This window comes from Callorhinchus milii, unplaced genomic scaffold (genome assembly GCF_018977255.1).
Source record: "Callorhinchus milii isolate IMCB2004 unplaced genomic scaffold, IMCB_Cmil_1.0 Scaffold16, whole genome shotgun sequence".
NCBI lineage: Eukaryota > Metazoa > Chordata > Chondrichthyes > Chimaeriformes > Callorhinchidae > Callorhinchus > Callorhinchus milii.
Window position 1 is genome coordinate 320,041 of NW_024704757.1, and position 18,187 is coordinate 338,227.

General features: G+C 42.5%; 1 protein-coding gene across 1 annotated transcript in view; it reads right to left on the reverse strand.

The window, feature by feature from the left end:
* pkd1a (polycystic kidney disease 1a) overlaps positions 1-17,469 on the reverse strand; it is a 77,792-nt gene extending 60,323 nt beyond the window's left edge. The window contains exons 1-10 of the mRNA XM_042341141.1: positions 17,318-17,469; positions 16,548-16,619; positions 15,389-15,460; positions 14,648-14,826; positions 12,820-13,464; positions 11,606-11,780; positions 3,413-3,633; positions 2,458-2,573; positions 1,680-1,830; positions 1,079-1,335 (exon numbers count right to left, since the gene is read on the reverse strand). Of these exons, the coding sequence (XP_042197075.1) occupies positions 1,079-1,335; positions 1,680-1,830; positions 2,458-2,573; positions 3,413-3,633; positions 11,606-11,780; positions 12,820-13,464; positions 14,648-14,826; positions 15,389-15,460; positions 16,548-16,619; positions 17,318-17,469 (2,040 nt within the window). The remainder of the gene's footprint in view (positions 1-1,078; positions 1,336-1,679; positions 1,831-2,457; positions 2,574-3,412; positions 3,634-11,605; positions 11,781-12,819; positions 13,465-14,647; positions 14,827-15,388; positions 15,461-16,547; positions 16,620-17,317) is intronic.
* Positions 17,470-18,187: the final 718 nt, after the last annotated feature.

Here is an 18,187-nt window from a genome sequence, read left to right on the forward strand (position 1 = left end):
AATTTCAGAAAACCTCCATCAGGTCTCCTCTCAGCTTTCTGAGTTCTAGAGAAAACAAATATTTAGTTAGGCTTCAGTTGGAGTATTGTTAAGTTTGGTGGCACTTCACTATAGGAAGGATGTCAAGGCCATAGAAAAGGTACGATGCACATTCAGAGATGATACCAGGAGTCCTGTAGCTCAGTGGTTAGAGTGCTCGCCTCGCAAGTGAGAGACCTGGGTTTGATTCCCAGCAGGGCGAAACCTTGGGCCTTTTCACATTTTCTAGACGTCTCAAAGCGCTTCACAGAATATACTGTAAAGTTAATTGACTGTATATTTGTGGGTGAAACGTGGCAGCCAATCGCGCACAGCAGTGTCCCTCAAAGAGTCGTGGATTGAAGTGACCAATTTATTATTGTTTTTTATTCTTTTGGGATTATTATCAGGCATGTGGAGTATGGAAACTTGCCCAAGGTTTCGCCCTGCTGGGAATCGAACCCAGGTTTCTCACTTGCGAGGCGAGCACTCTAACCACTGAGCTACAGGACTCCTGGTATCATCTCTGAATGTGCATTGTACCTTTTCTATGGTCTTGACATCCTTCCTATAGTGAAGTGCCACCAAACTAGATAATAGTCCAACTGAAGCCTAACTAAATATTTATACAGGCTTAGTATTACCCTTTGCTTTATATTATATTCCCTATTCATAAACCGAGGACTCCATTAGCTTTTTTTTTCCAAACATAGCAGTCGACTTGCCCTCATTCTTTTAAAGTTTTGTGCGTAAGTGGCAGCTGCAATCAATTTCTTTGGGGATTTTGGCAAAGATAGCGGCCCTTTGCTTTGAACGTGAGAGCACAGGTTACAATTGGCACCTCTCGCTTTGCAACAGTCTATCACAATTCTGTCGGGCAGGTTAAAAATGAAGCCAGTGCGGTCAGGAAGCTTGTGAGGAAATGTGATGTAATGGTCTCACTGAGTCCAGCTGGGCAGTTGCCAGTCCAAGAGCTCAGCTGCCTGATGTAACCCAGATAAGTGAAGAGCAACGCTGGGGGAATGAGCAACAGAAATGGGAAATAATGGCTGATACTTACTACGTAATGAGTGGGACGGTCGGCTGGGACCGTACAAGTCACTTCCTTCACCCGATCGTAGCTCAGGCGGCTGATGTTGAACTGGGGCAGGATTAGATTTGGGCACAAATTCAAATCCTCATCACCGCAGGGTTCTCTGAGTGGCAGACAGGTCTCGACTGTATTACACCAGAAGGTTCCCCTGGGGCAACCAGTGGTGAAATTGCTGTTCCCCTGTGATGTGCAGAAAGCAAACGGTGTGCAGGTCTCTTCATTACCTGCAAAGTAAATGATATGTTTCCAGCACTGAATTCCTATTGTGTCTGTGCCAGATCTGGCTCCCCAATTGGGGCTAGCTACCCTCCTTGTTCTTTACTTGTACTCTTTAACATCAATTTTTCCTGCAGTATTTAGCCAATTGTGGGATGTGACTATATCCAAATTGCTGCCACTCTTGCCTACAAAATATACAGTGACTAACTACACTTTACAGTACAATTTGGGAAGTGATTTGAGACATCCTCCAAATTCTTACCAACTGAGCCAGGCTGCTCCTGCTGATTATTCACATGCAAAGAACTATTATTTTGTCACTTATTTCCCTCTCTTATTAAACCATTACCTGGCGTCACAAGGCGTAGGTCAGTGCCAACGCATCTTGGGCGGTAGATCTGAAATCTTATCTGGACTGTACTGTTCAGACTTTGCGTGGCAAATTCAAGTGCTGAAACAAACCCTTTATGACCAAACCAAAGGCCTGGAAAAACCATGAGCTGCAAAGTCAAAGCATGAACAAACAGATTAGTAACCAGTTCAGTCTTGAGGAAGACAGAAATCTCAGCTGTTCCCTGCTTCTGGGGAGAAATTCACCTGATGAACTATTAACTGTTTTCTTCACATTTCAGAGAGTGTTGAATTCAGGCAAATTGCTCAATTCAGTTTTAACTTTGAACCTTTTTTTGTAGTGCTTAGAAGAGCTTTCAGAAAACTGGCTTCAAAATTAGGGCAGCATTTGACAAATTCTGGACACTCTGAATTTCGAAGATCGAGACACAGGTGGAATATCTGCTCAAGTGCCATTAAACATTAACATTAACATTAACCTTAAGTAAATTCTATAGTCAATAGCATCAACAAAAACCCATGCTTAATTAGTGCCCTTTCACTTAGGACAGTGTCTCCAAGCTCTTTATAGAGACTAAGGGGAGCACTGAGGAGGGTTGGGGTTGGATGATGTTGGCAAAAAGAAATGATAACTGAAAATTTATTTTAAGAAGCTTTAAATTAGACAATTCGGTGAATGCGGTCACTTGATTAAGAAGCTGACAAGATGAACATATTTACAAATACACAGCCGATCCAACCATTCCCAAGGTGCCAAAGGGGAGACCTTTACTCACCTCAATTTGTCCTACTAGTGTCGGTATGTCTCTGTTTATAGTGAGATTCTTTACAAGTTGATGTGTGCTAAATGCTGGGGGTCCCAGAAGAAAATAATCAGCATCTAGTACCTTTTCTGTGTTTCAAAACACATTAAAAGAAAATCTTGTTAAATAAATAGTAATATCTGAAATTCTAATTCAAAATTAATGTACACGTCAAACATAGTGTTACACTGGGTTGGGCTTGTTCCCGAAAACACTGTAGATCAAAGCTTTTAAGACAGAAGTAGATAATTATTTGGGGAGGACAAGTTTGCAGGCCTATGGAGAGAGAACGGGGGAGTGGGGTTGATCAGGGCTATGGGGAGAGTACGGGGGAGTGGGGTTGATCAGGGCTATGGGGAGAGAACGGGCGAGTGGGGTTGATCAGGGCTATGGGGAGAGCGCAGGTGAGTGGGGTTGATCAGGGCTATGGGGAGAGAGCGGGGGAGTGGGGTTGATCAGGGCTATGGGGAGAGCGCAGGGGAGTGGGGTTGATTTGGAAGCTCTTTTCAAAGAGCCGGCACAGACACGATGGGCTGAATGGCCTCTTTCTGTGCTGTATAATTCTATGATTCAAAAAAGCCTCAATCAGTAGCGTGGTCCAAGCTGGACAAGCACAAGCTTGGCAGTGTTCATAATTGGCAAGTTGCATGGTTTTAGCTGATTAAACTTCTGCTTAAACCTCAATACACAGTCCAGGGTTCTTAAGCCTTGGCTCTTGCCAACCTGGGCCTGAATTCTCCAAGATTAGGTAAGCAGGATGCCTCTCACTGGGTGGAACGAGTATGCACTCTATTCCAGACAAAGTGGATTCCATACACATGTGGAACTCTCTGTAGTTTTGTTTGGATGCTCTTCAGTACGGCGATTGGTTTCCATGTGTGTCAAACTGACCAGATGAACCGAATGTTAGTGCATATTAGTGATATACCTCCAGGCCTGTATTCACAAATGAAGCGTCTCTTGGTGTTACATAAGCCAGCCCTCCATTGCCCTGCGTGGTTCACTCCCATAAGCACACAAGTGTTATTCAGTAACATGTTCGGTTCCCCGGGCAACCAGTTGTGATAGTGTTCAAGAATAGACCCGTCCACCCACTGTAGTGTTCCAGCACTAACAGTATCGCTGAGTCCAATCCACACAGGACGCCTGCTGCAACAGGGACAGAAGAGTTTACCAACGGACATATTACTATGATTACAAAATGAGCTTTACCAAGACGTTGAGGTTCCTTAGGGAGAAACTCATTGTCCCAATTGGAAACAGCACTGCTCCAATGTCAAACTGAGCAAAGGCAACCTGTAGATCAGACAGATCTGCATAGTGTCTTTCAGGTGGCTTTCTGGACAGAATGAGATTAACTGCTGTAGAAATTAAGTGAATGTTGTTATGGAGGCTGATGCACTGCTAATGTGGTACAAAACGCAAGCTCACACTACTTTCAAAAGCAAGTATCTGTACTGACGCCACCCATGCAGCCTTATCTACTCCACAACATCAACTTACCCTTATGTTGCAGTCAATCACCAGAGGCTCTCAGGAAATTTCTCAAATTGCTGCTTAGCCAGTGTTCCCCCCCACAAATATACTAACATCAGTTTTGACGCCAAAAGCCTTGAGCCTTGGATGGAGACAATGGATGAATCAATGGACGACACAGTAGGAGGTGTTTGCTCCTCCAAATAATCGTCCAATTTAATCCCATTTTCCTGCTCTTTCCTTGTATCCTCTAATACCCTTCTTCTGCATGTGTTTGTCTAATTCTTTTTCAAATGCCCCCTAATGCCCCCTAATTGGCTAATGCCCCCATTAGCCAGACCTGACAAATCATTCCATCCTCTGACAACACTCTGCGAGAAGAAGTTCTTCCAAACCTCTCCCTTTACTCTCCCCACTACCACCTCCCCATCCACCCAGTCACATCTTAATATCTTTACAGTCACATCTTTTTAAACATAGGTATAACACTTCTTGTTATACCTATATTTAAAAAGGGAGATAGAACAAGCCCAGGGAACTATAGACCTGTCATCTTAACATCAGGGGTAGGAAAGATAATGGAATCCTTACTGAAGGAGATAATAGAAAAACGCCTAGAAACGGAAAACATAATAAAGAATAGTCAGTAAATATTTCAAAAAGGAAGGTCATGTTTGACCAACCTCATTGAATTCTTTGAAGGGGTAACAGAAAGAGTAGACAAGGGGAATGCGATAGATGTAATATATTTAGATTTCCAAAAGGCGTTCGATGAGGTACCACATAATACACTGATGAATAAGGTCAGAGCATGTGGAGTCAGGGGGAAAATAGTAGAATGGATAGCAAGCTGCTGCAAAACAGAAAACAGAGAGTAGGGTTAAAAGGTAACTACTCAGACTGGCAGGGGGTGGGCAGTGGTGATAACATAACATAACATACATAACATGTAGGAGCAGGAGAAGGCCATTCGGCCCTTCGAGCCTGCCCCGCCATTCAATCATGGCTGATCTTCTAATCTAACTCCAGCTAATAACCTGACACTGCCTTATCCCCATATCCCTTAATCCCTTTTGCAATAAGAAATCTACCTATCTCAGTCTTGAATATGTTCAAGGACTGAGCGTCAACAGCCCTTTGGGGTAGTGAGTTCCATACATTCACCGCCCTTTGAGTGAAGAAGTTCTTCCTCAACTCAGTTCGAAAGGGCTGCCTCTGATTTTAAGGTTGTGACCCCTGGTTTTAGTTCTCCAACCGGGGAAACAATCTCACACTATCTACTCTATCATTGCCCTTTGATGATCTTATAGGTTTCTATAAGATCCCCTCTAATTCTTCTATATTCTGGAGAATATAGGCACAAATTGGTCAGCCTATCCTCGTAACTCAACCCCTTCATCCCTGGTACTAACCTAGTAAATCTACGCTGCAACCCCTCCAAGGCAAGTACATCCTTCCTTAAATGGGAGACCAAAACTGGACACAGTATTCCAGGTGTGATCTCACCAGGGCCCTGTACAGTTGCACAAGACTTCCCTACTCTTATACTCTAATCCTTTCATAATGAATGCTAACATACCATTCGCCTTCCTAATCGCTCACTGCACCTGCAGACTAACTTTCTGTGATTGGTGTACAAGGACACCCAAGTCCCTCTGGACGCTAACACATTCCAATCTCTCCCCTTCTAAAAAATAGCCCACTCTACTGTTTTTGCTCCCTAGGTGGATGACTTCGCACTTCCCTACATTATACTTCATCAGGTAGGTACCTGCCCAATCACCTAACCTATCTATGTCTCACTGCATTTTTTAATGTTGTCCTCTGTGTTGACACTTCCTCCTAGTTTTGTGTCATCCGCGAATTTAGATATATTAACTTCGATGTCCTCATCTAGATCGTTGATGTAGATGGTAAATAGCTGAGGCCCAAGGACTGATCCTTGTGGCACTCCACTAGTCACATCACGCCAATCTGAAAAGGACCCGTTTATCCCTATTCTTTGTTTCCTACTTGTTAACCATTCCCCAATCCACGTTAATATGCTCCCCCCAATTCCATGGGCCCTTATCCTTTGGACTAACCTTTTATGTGGCACCTTATCAAATGCCTTCTGGAAGTCCAAATAGATCACATCCACTGATTCACCCTTATTTAGTTTACTGGAAATATCCTCAAAAAACTGTATGAGATTTGTCAAACATGACTTCCTTAAACAGTATTGGGACCCGCTGTTGTTCATAATATACATTAATGATTTGGATTCGGGAATCAGCAGGACAATTTCGAAATTTGGAGACAACACCAAACTGGGTGGAGTAGTTAATACAGAGGAGGACGGCAACACATTACAGCAAGACATTAATAAACTTGCTGAATGGGCATTTAAATGACAAATGCATTTCAATGTATAAATGTGTGAGGCGGTACATTTTGGTAGAAGGAATAAGGAAGTCACATACATCCTGGAAATTAAAGTCTAAATGGGGTAGAGGAGCAAAGGGATCTAGGGGTACACATACACAATTCACTAAAAGGAACAACCCAGGTTAATAAGGCCATAAAAAAGGCAAACCAGGCATTGGGGTTCATTTCTAGAGGGATAGAAATGAAAAGCAGGAAAGTTATGGTGAACTCCTATCGAACCTTGGTTAGACCACATGTGTGCAGTTCTGGTCCCCATGTTATAGAAGGGATGTAGAAGCACTGGAGAGGGTGCAAAGGAGATTCACAAGGATGATCCCAGAACTGAGAGGTTACACCTATCAGGAAAGGCTGAACATACTTGGATTCTTTAAAATGCTGAAAGGTTTTGATAGGTTGATAGGGAAGATGTTTCCACTTGTGGGGGAGACCAAAACCAGGGGCCATCAATATAAAATAGTCACAAATAGATCAAATAGGGAAGTTAGAAGAAATTTCTTCACACAGAGAGTAGTGGGAATGTGGAACATGCTGCCGCAAGGAGTTGTTGAGGCAAATAGCACAGATGTATTTAAGGGGAAGCTGGATAGGTACATGAGGGAGAAAGGAATAGAAGGTTCTGCTTGAAGGTTTAGCTGAGGAAGGGCAGGAGGCTCATGTGGAGCATAAACACCGGCATAGACCAGTTGGGCCAAATGGCCTGTTTCTGTGCTGTATATTCTAATATATTCTAATGTAACCACTTTGATCATACCAACCCTCAAACCTTCTCTATCCAGACAGGATTCTTAATGGCTAAGAAGACAGGAATCTCTGAGGAATAAATCCTTCAACCTCCCTACACCAGAGACCAGGAACTGCACCCACATTTAGTCTTTTGCACCATTTTGTCTTAATATTTAAGAACTTGCAGAATTTTTTCATTCGCTCTTATTTTGGAGGAATGTTTTCCAAAGTTCTTCAATGCACGAAGTCCTGTTTCATTCCTGATTTGAATTCCTCTGGATTCTTCCTTTTCATTCTTATTCTTTAATGTTGCATTCAGTGAACTTTGACTCAGCATCTATATCCGATAGTACAAGGCTGAGAGAGCTCAGTTTACTATCAACTAACTGTGACATTAAAAATTTCATAGTCGTATTTACTGAAAAGCTTGGCACAGTTGCATAGTTTCAGAAATCTGGTGCTGTGTAACATATAGACCTTAAGCTTTTAATTCAGGATGAAGAAGAGTTGCATTGTCAAGGGTTGCTATCCTTCAAAGCTGTTTGTCAGACATTGCTGGGCATAAATTGGTTGCTGGGTTCACTACATTACAGTCATGACAGTACACAAAAACTTTGTGAAGCACTTTGAGACGTTCTTGATGTTATAAGCATAGACAATACTTTTCCTTTTTTACACTGTTCTCTCTTAAGTTTTCTCATCTTGGCCAGCTAAACAAATGTGATGTAATGCCGCTAACAGATTTTCAATGGACTTACAACAGCTGTGCACTGAAACTATTGTACAGAACAAATCTGAATGACTGTTCTGTCACTATCAACTTTGTGCTTTGTAATCAATACAAAGTGTGATTATTGGCTGTACATGTCAACATAACTGGCAAATAGGACTGCATTTTCTGCTATATTATTAATCGCTGCAGAGGAAAATGCCTTGTAATTTCTTTATGAAGTGTGTATTTCTTTATTAACCAAAGGGCTGACCTTAATCCTGCTACATGATAGAAGATTAATTTCCTGGGTTGTAGTCTGAGCAGAGAGATATTGAAATGATGATAAGAAAGATAGAAAGAGGGTGATGGTAGACTATCAAATAAGCTCTACACTGTGACGAGGAGAAATGTTCCACGACTGAAATGCACCCGCAGCTTAGCAGAGTTGACTATCAATTGCTTTGACATTCGATAAACCTTCTCCCTCCTCTGTGTATCAGTGGTCATCAGAGTGATGAGGTCATCATTTTACTTATTTGCATCTAATGGCATGTCAAGCACTGTCTTCTCCTATGATCTGTTATAGTGCATAAGATAAACACAATGCACAATGCAGTGCTTTTACCCAGCAATAAGCCTTAACACCAGCTGTCTGAGCCTATCCCCACATACTATGCTGCAAGGACATTTCACCGCCTCCATTATTGTGTCCTTAATGGAGATCACAATATGATATTCACTCCATGCAGCGAGCAGTACAAATACAACAACAAAAATTACATTTGTAAAGCACCTTTCGCATCGGGAGAACGTCCAAAGGCGCTGAACAGCCTTGGGACATCCTCCCGATGTGAAAGGTGCTTTATAGTCAGAGATCAGGATCCGAGCGTGGGGGGCAGGGTTGGGATGAGGGAGGTCAGAGCGGATAGGAAGGTGGCTGAAGGCACGGTCAAAAAAGAGGGCCTTGAGTTGTGCCTTGAAAGAGGCAAGAGAGGGAGTAGGTGAAGGGATTGTGGGATGGAGTTCCAAAGAGTGTGAGCAGAGAGGCTGAATGCCCGACCGCCGATGGTAGGGCGGGTCGGGCGTGAGACCTGGAGCAGGCCGGAGCCTGCTGAGCGGAAGGTGCGGGCAGGTTGCTAGGGGGTCACCAGGTCAGAGAGGTAGGAGGGGGCAAGGCCATGGAGGGCCTTAAAAGTGAGGACAATGATTTTGAATTCTATCCTCTGAGGAATGGGGAGCCGGGCGAGGGTGGGGGTGATGGGATGACGGAGCCTGGTGCGAGAGAGGACATGAGCTGCAGAGTTCTGGATGATCTGCAGCTTGTGGAGGGAAGAGTTGGGGAGACCGACAAGGAGGGAGTTTCCATAGTCGAGCCTTGAGGTGACAAATGTGTGTATGAGGGTTTTGGTGGCCTGAGGTGTGAAGCAGTGGTGGAGTCGGGCAAAGTTATGGAGGTGGGGGGAAGGCAGAGTTGGCGCCTGGCACGGATATAAGGGAAAAAAAGGACAGTTGAAGGTCGAACAAGTTCCTGACTGGCTTGGTGAGGTGGAGTGTGCAACAGTGGCTGTTGATGCTGCCAGGGCCTGAGGTGCGGAGGCGCTGTGCGAGCCAATCTCTCCTGAGTCTCAGTCTTGCTGACATTCAGCTGTAGAAAGTTGACTCTTATCCAGGACTTGATGTCAGACAGACAGTCTGTCAGGACATCAGTTGTCCTGGAATCGAGGGTGGAGGCAGAGAGATAGAGTTGGGTGTCATGGAAGTTGACCGCATGTCTGCGGATGATGTCATCAAGGTATGTAGAGGTTGAAGAGGAGGGGACCGAGGACAAAGCCCTGAGGAACGCCGCACAAGACTGTGCAGGGGCTCGAAGAGAAACCGTAGGCGGAGAAAGATTGGAGACAGTGTGAGAGATAAGACCTGAACCATTCAAGGACAGAACCTTGAAGGTTGAGTTAGGAGAGGCAATGGAGGAGGATAGAGTGATCCATGGTATCGTAGGCAGCAGAATGGTCAAGGAGAACGAGGAGGCAGAGGGAGCCCTGGTCATAGATGGACAAAATGTTGTTTGTCACCTTGACCAGAGCAGTTCAGCAGGGAAACCTGACTGGAGGAGCTCGTGAAGGGGGTGGTAGGAGAGGAATGAGTGAAGCTGGGAAGCAACGACTCTTTCAAGGACCTTTGAAAGAAAAGGGAGGTTGGAGATGGGCCAGTAGTCAAGAAGGCAGGGAAGGGTCCAGGGAAGGTTTTTTCAAGATGGGGGTGATTGTAGCTGTTTTATTGGGATGGGAACGGTGCCAGATGAAAGGGAGAGATTGATGGTGTCGGAGAGTAGAAAGATGAGGAGATGGAGCTGGGAGGTAAGGAGAGGGGTGGGATGGGATCAAGGGAGCAGGTGGTATGTTTCATGCTGCATATGGTGGCAATGAGAAAGGAAGGGGAGACAGCTTTGAAAATGTGGAGAGAGGGATGGGTAGCGGTCGGAGTGTGGTGGTGGAGATAGGGAGGAAGTGCCATTTGGGAGAGCGGAGGCAGCGGAATGGATCCCCTCGATTTTGGATTTGAAGAAATCCAGCATCTCCTCACAGTCAGAGCTTGTAAGAGATTCCTCACACGAAGTTTGCAGGCTGTAAACTTGTGTTAAAATGTGAAGTCATGGCCCATATTTTACTGCAAGTTCAGATTAGTATTCATTATTTAAGGCACAGGGCAGCACAGCATAAATAAAGCGTATAGCAGACCCACATTACCTTGCCCATTAAAATGCACTCTGGTCTCATTATAGTGCTTGGGGAACAAGCATTTTGTGTTTATAACATTCCCCCAAGATAGCAGAAAATGACACATTAATAAGGCTCCAGTAGTTTCATAAACGGATGGTGTGCATAAAGCTTCAGACACATTCAGTTATAAGTGTTGCAAATGGCCATATCCTTCACTCTAGAGTTAATTTCCCATATGTGTGTAGCACAAATCTGTCCAGTGCAGTCAGTGTGAAGAGTCTGAGCATGGGATCAAAAGGAAATGATGGCATTGCTCAGGACTGCATGAAATCTGTTTGCAGTCTGCAGACTGTGCGAGATTGGTTAGCTGTCTACAAAGCAATTTTCATGCCATTATAAAATGAAAGGTGCAGTCAGAACATGTAAAGCAAAGAATGCATTTCATCTTGTGCTGCAGAGCCACTTAAAGTGGAAGCGGATCTGCTATATCCTTGGCTGGCTGTGCTCGTGATTGCACTGCTAGGCATCGACAGCAACAGATGCACTCAAGTTGTTTGAATGTGTCACCCCAAATCTGTTTGCTGGCATTCTAGCTGTGGTAGCCTCTGGAAGGTTATGGGTTCAGAGCCTACGTCAGGGAATTGAGCTCATAATCTAGGTTGACACTCCAGTGTCGCAATATCCTTCGGATGGGATGTTAAAGCGAGGTTTGACTTTTCGGGTGGATGTTATATCACATTACACAATACACATTCATTACACGTTTGGAAAAGGGAAGGGAGTTTCTCGCATATAACAACCATTTTGCTCACAGCAAGGTCCCCACAAACAACCATGAGGTGAATGACCAATTTTATCTGGCAAATCTTCTGCTTTCCAGCATCATGGGATCTTCACAGCCAACTGAACAGACAAAACAGAACCTCAGTTTCACATCCCACCTTACACAGTGTTCGTGTCTATAAATATCCACAGGGCTGAGCATCAAAGTTCAAGAGAGACTTAGAAACCTAAATCAGTAACTGACTTATGTGTAGATTTGGAGAATAATTGGACAACTTACCATTCTGTGACATTTAGAAGAAAGGTTTGAACCTCTAGATCCTTTAGAATTGCCAGGTCACCACCGGTATGAGACTGACAGAAGTGCCGGGCTTTGGACCATGTAGAGCTCTTGTTCACGAGCTTATAGCAGCGACTGTTGGTCAGATACCCACCCAGAGAGCAAGATGGCATTTCTGTAGAAAAGTCATAATTACACAGATTGTAATCTGTATAAAATATTAATAGAGAAAAGTAGCAATTCATGCTATGATATAATAATCCTTGCATTTGATATAGCGCCTTATCACATGCTTGCGTCGTCTCAAAGCGCTTCACAGAATATACTGTAAAGTGAATTGACTAATATTTTGTGGGTGAAACATGAAACCTATTTGTTACCAGATACAGTATAATAATAATAATCTTTGCATTTGATATAGCACCTTTCACGTCTTCTAAACGTCCTGAAGCGCTTCACAGAATATACTGTAAAGTGAATTGACTGTATATTTGTGGGCGAATGCGGCAGCCAATTGCGCACAGCAATGTCCCACAAACAGTCATGGATTGAAAATGACCAATTTATTATTGTTTTGTTTTTTTGGAGGGATTTTTATTAGGAGTGTGGAGTAAGGAAACTTGCCCAAGGTTTCGCCCTGACCTGCCTGGAATTGAACTCAGGTCTCTCGCTTGCAAAGTGAGCGCTCTAACCACTGAGCTACAGGACACACCAAGAAGCAGCCTTTGCTTACGGTCCTCCTCCTTGTATGACACACAAGGAGGAGGACCGTAAGCAAAGGCTGCTTCTTGGTGGTACAGGACAGAGTGATGGTGGCAGTAATTGCATTGGCAATTTACATAGCATGCTCACCTCGCAAGCTAGAGGACCTGGGTTTGATTCCCGGGCAGGGAGGAAACTAGGCCTCCGTTTACCTGGCAGTAAATAGGAATCCAGGTGTTAGTCGATTGGCGGTTCACTTTTTAATCCTTCCCCACCCCCAAAAAAAAATGTAGTCACTCAATCCACGACTGTTTGTGGGACACTGCTGTGCCCAATTGGCTGCCATGTTTCACCCATAAAATATACAGTCAATCCACTTTACAATATATACTGTGAAGCACTTTGAGACGTCTCAACATCATGATAAGACGCTATATCAAATACAAGGATTATTATTATTATGTGTATGTTGAGATCATTTGTTAAAGGTAATTCAGAGTCTTTTCACTCACCCCTTGTTGTGTTACCATTCGGTGTAGTGATGCTCCACAATGCTGTAACATTGAGGCTATCCCAGTTGCAGATCCCAATGCCAATGCTTTCCTGAGTCTGAACTACGGGAGGGCAAGTCAGCTCCATCCTTCCTGGGTGAACGGTGACCTGAATCTCTACGTGGAGTGAGATCACCCTGTGACCCACAAACAACGTGACACTGACCAGGTACGTCCCTGGCAGGCTGTATTTGTGGAGGACCACATGGTCGGTAGTGTTGAAAAGTGGGGAGAGATCTCCAAAGTCCCACTGGAAAGTGCTAACATGAACCAAAGGCACAACAGTCAGCCGTGCCAGTTCGTAAAGGCTAAAAGTGCGCAGTTCAGCAAAGTTTGCGATTGTAACTTGGAATGCTTCTTTCACTACAGTGCAGCCACAGGCTGGCGAAAGCTGCCCCCCCGTCTTCTCCTGTGTGCATAGTGCGATAGAGTCAGGTTCCAGGCTTGAGCCACACAGGCATTGATTGTCGCTGTCTAGGGCAGCGTACAGTTCATCTTCAGCGAAACACAGAGCAGTGCAGTTTTCTCTGCTGGAATTCCACAAAGTTAGTAATGATAAGCTTACTATGGATTTCTTATCAGATAAACACGCCATATATTCAGATCCTTGGGGTAAAAGAAAGAAGACAAACAATGAGAAAGGCCTCTCTCTTAAAAAAAGTCCCACAAAATATTCATAACCTAATGCATCTTATTGTGTATATCTGAAATATGTTACCACCCTTGTGCTAACTATAGTAAGATAGTGGAAAGCTATTGCCTTTCACCAGTTTGCTTTATCGATATTGGATCAGCCTTGGATTGATGACTAATGAAACAAGATCTTTGTTTCTCTTAGTGGAGCTCCAGATTGTATTCAAGAGCTGACTTACAATTGAATTCTAGTTGGTTGCTTTGAGCGAGTCCCAAAGCTGCAATTTAATCATAAAGAAATGCCATAAAGAGAAATGAACCTGATAATTATGTGAGACCTGATGGCTTTTGGCATTATATGCAAAATTTTATAGTGTTGTGATGTCTTTTGAGTGGACTATCTGCAATGGCTGCAGGCCTGAAATTCTACTTAATCTTAGCCTGTTGGCCAGTTTTGTCTTAAAACTTGTCTCAGTCTGGAACCTGGTTCTTTTTAAGAACTACGGACAAACAGCTTTTAAGTAAAGACTGCATTTACAAATTTTCATAATTTTAAGCCAAAATGGTCTTGCTGACTAAAACTAGTTGGAATTTCAGATTATATATATCCCTGATTATTGCTATTTATGTGCCATAAACCCCTGTATTTTGCAGAGTAAATCCCCCCAATAATTGTAGAAATTGTGTTAACTGGAGAGCAATGAATGTAGAAGGGGTTATTTTTCGTATTGCTATTGTGGCCTTTTGTCTTAGGCCTTTTGATTCAATACCTAACAGTGTTTCTTTACAATCCTGAATGAGGGGATGAAAGTCTCTTCTCTTTGATAACTTCTAGTTTTCTTTATACTAACTGATGTTGGGGCAAAGCCCAATTCATGTTGGGACAAAGCACAATTCTGTAGATGGACCTAAACTTACCTCCTGGTGAGTTTAGGTCAATCTACAGAATTGTGTTGCTTTGATTCACCAGAAAGGAAAATAATCAACTTTTTTGGCTATCCCATCTGTTTTTACATTGTATTTTACTTAAAAAAAAGCACAGAGACCGCGGCAGATGAAAGTTGCTCTTTTAATGCACATTTCTTGACAACCTAATTCAATATTTTCCAAGCTAAACCACAGAAAAGAATCAATGAAGAAAGCTACTTGGACTCACCACAGAGAATCCTTGAAATATTAACACTGAACACCGACAAGTCTTCAAACTTGGAAGGTTTCGCACACTTGATGAATTCACTATCGACCACATTCACCCCTTTTGCTTCCTCACTGTTTATCCAGGCAGGTAACCAGGAAAGGTTACAGTCACAAACAAAGTCATTAAAACTCAAGTTTCTGAAACATTGAAGGGTTTTTAAAAAAAATCTGAATTATTGATTCACAGATTGATTATCATTGTCCTGCGATCCTGTTCCCCTCGTCAAAGCCTCCCCGACTGGCTACACTTCCCACCACACCCCTCACCCCAACCGACCTCATCTCCCAAACCTATCTGGTCTATCCCTGTATTCCTCTGGCACCTTCCCCTCCTTTGAGCACCTCATCCTGTACCCATCCACCTCTTCTCAAACATTCCAAGAGGTTTCCCTGCATGAAGTCTGCTATATAAATGCAAGTTGTTGTTGTTTGTAGACTAATGCTCATGCTTCTATAATGATATTCAGATACCATCATTAATTCCGTCCCACCAACTGCAAATATGGCCTTGGTGCAATTAATTTTGCACTGTAAACATACAGAGAGCCAAGAAATAGGTCATGATCAACAGAGGCTAACAGCTGACACGTGGAATGCATGTTCTCACTATTGGGCCCCATGCTTCAATTCACTTAAGTCTGTGTTACCGATCAGACACCCGCTATGCACCATTTCCGCAAGAGAATTCAGTAAAACTTACATTTCACTTAAATTAAATAAATCAGCAAATATCCCATCTTCTAAAGTAGATATCTGATTGTTGCTTATATCTCTGTAATGAAAAAGTGGGAAACAATTGTAAATTTTATTCTAAATTGATTCCAGCTTTCAACGTTAAGCATTCACCATCAGAGATGATAAAGTGACAATGTTGCTAACACATTTTGTGGTCATAGCAGACAGCATATTTGGCAAACTTCAAATCACACGTGACATTGCAACTTTCTGTAATGGCTTTAAAATGAATCAGCCTCTGTATACGTCTATGTACTTGTGAGTGTATTTCATATACAGTATGTACAAAATCCAGTGACACATCTATATTTTCAAATATATATTTATTAGAAAATATAATAACTTATATATAACATATATTATTATTATTATATTTTCAAGGTTGAACATAGTATGCAAATCTAAGAAGCTTTTTGATTAGTTTTATGAATCCAGTGGCTAGGGGAACTAAAACACAAGAGCGAAGCTCTTTGATGTCTGAATCCTTGGATATTCTCCTCCTGTTAATTGCAATCACACCAGTATTCTGTCTTGAAAGAACACATCTCAGAGGGGACCAAAAATTGGGATTGAAAAATTAAACCCAGAACAATAATTTAGAACTCACCAAAACAGCACAACAAGTGGACAACGGTTTAGAGTCGCAAAGGGCAATTCCAGGATGGACACTGGGAAGTTTTCCTTTTCCCAGAGAGTAATTAAGAACTGGAGCTGGTTGCCAGGCAGGGTGGTTGAGACCAGGGGCACTGGACAAATTTTAAAAAATTGTAATGGGCAGACGGTTGGGTAGGTATTTTGGAGGGATGAGACCAGATGGGCTGAAGGGCCTTCTTCCAAGTGGTCACGGCTGTGATCTTGTGTAATACAGTGATGTGCTTCACAGTTTTTCAAATGATTTTCCAGTGCTGGGGAATCTAGCTATGAAGCATATCATGGACTGTTTGTAGATTATATGTAAATGGATTTGCTTTTACTGTACTGCTCAATCCTAACCAAATGAAGTGCATGTAACTTATCGCAGAGCAGTAAGTGTTTTTTTTAGGTCAACACCAATACTGCGAATTGTACATCTCATAAACAGCCCTTGACCCAATTCTTTCAAGAGGAAAAGAGAGAGTACTTACATAACTGATAAATATCTTCTACCAGCGAAGATTTCTTTGAGAAGAATACTAATATTATTGCCCTGAAGATATCTGGGGATAAAAAAGCACAAGGCATTACATACATTGAAATCTGTTCAATATTAGAACTAGAGAATGCATCCATTCTACACATATGTTATGCAATTTGAATGTACATATGGATTTATCATTTAATACCTTCCTTGTAAATTATTCTAAGATTCTTGCCTCATTCATTAAAATATCCTTCCTAATTTTGGTTTTAAAACCATTTAAATCTATCTTCCCATCTCCCACTTCCTGCATTTCATCTGATAATATATATATATATATATACATATGCAAGTTCGTTGAAGTAATATTTATGAGGTAGCAAGTCGAAGAGACCTGGGAATGGATTTCCAGAGAGTGGGTGCCAAGTGGCTGAAAGCCTGCCTGCCGATGGTGGGGCAGATAGAGTGGGGGACAAGGAGTAGGCCAGCCCAGCATACAGTTTGTTTTAAAAACTGCTGTGCTGAATTGTCCTGTCGACCTGCTTTCAGCACATTTTGGGTGAAGCTACATCTCAGTTACAAGGTGAAAATGGACAAAGAATCAAACACTTTCTCAGAACAACCAGAGAATGATGGAGATGTACTGTATGTAAGCAGCTTTTGCTGAAATTAGAATCAGGCTCTAGAGGGGAAATAATAATGTGAAGCCAATGCGATTTTAATAGTTTTTTTGTTACGGTTTAAAAAGCGATAACATTGAATAAACAAGTCACTCACATTTTCTGCAGGGAAGTCAAATTGTTGAAAAGGTTATCATCTAATGAGGAAATGCTGTTGTATGAAAGATCCCTGGAAGAGAAGAACACAATTTCACTTAATATTGGTTTAGAGAAGCTACAAAGACACCTGTATTCTAATACATCCTGCATCTTATTTTCTGAGTGATGCACAACACTTAATGGTTTGCCTGAAATGCTATGTAAGAACTACTCCACGCAGCGAGTAGTGAGATTGTGGAAGTCACAGCCTGAAGTAGTGGTTGAATTAGGAATGCCCTAATAGGAACTGTGGTTGAGTGTTTGTTTTATTAGATATAGATACATATCTGAAAAATAGGAATGTAAAAAAATAGATACATGGGGATGTATCAGTCAGCCAGCAAAGGGACCATGGCTGAATGACTGCCTGTACTCAAACCCGCTGTGGTTCTATGGAGCCGTGGAGCCGTGCTCGTTGATCTCAGTTGGAGCTGCACAGGGAGTGCTACAATTGGCCTTTGTTCCTGTCAGAATGTTTTGTGTTAAAAATTAAGGTCACGCAGAATTGCGGGAAATCCTGTGGACCCAGTTTTCCACAGTTTGTAAATTAGGACTAAATTTAAGAATTTTCCATCATTTTAACTGTAAGACTAAATGACCTTACAATTTAAACCAAGTTGGAATCTTGAGCCCCGGGAGTGGAAAGTATGAAAGTGTTTCACAGGATTGTATTGTACAGTCTTATTGTATTAGACTAGAATGTATATTTTGTAGGCGACCACGGCAGACAATTTGTGCACACAATGTCTCATTCATAGCTACGATCAAGCTCTGCTTGAACCTGTTCAGAGAAGCTAACAGTACAAGCTTGTGTTGGAGAGCAGTCTAT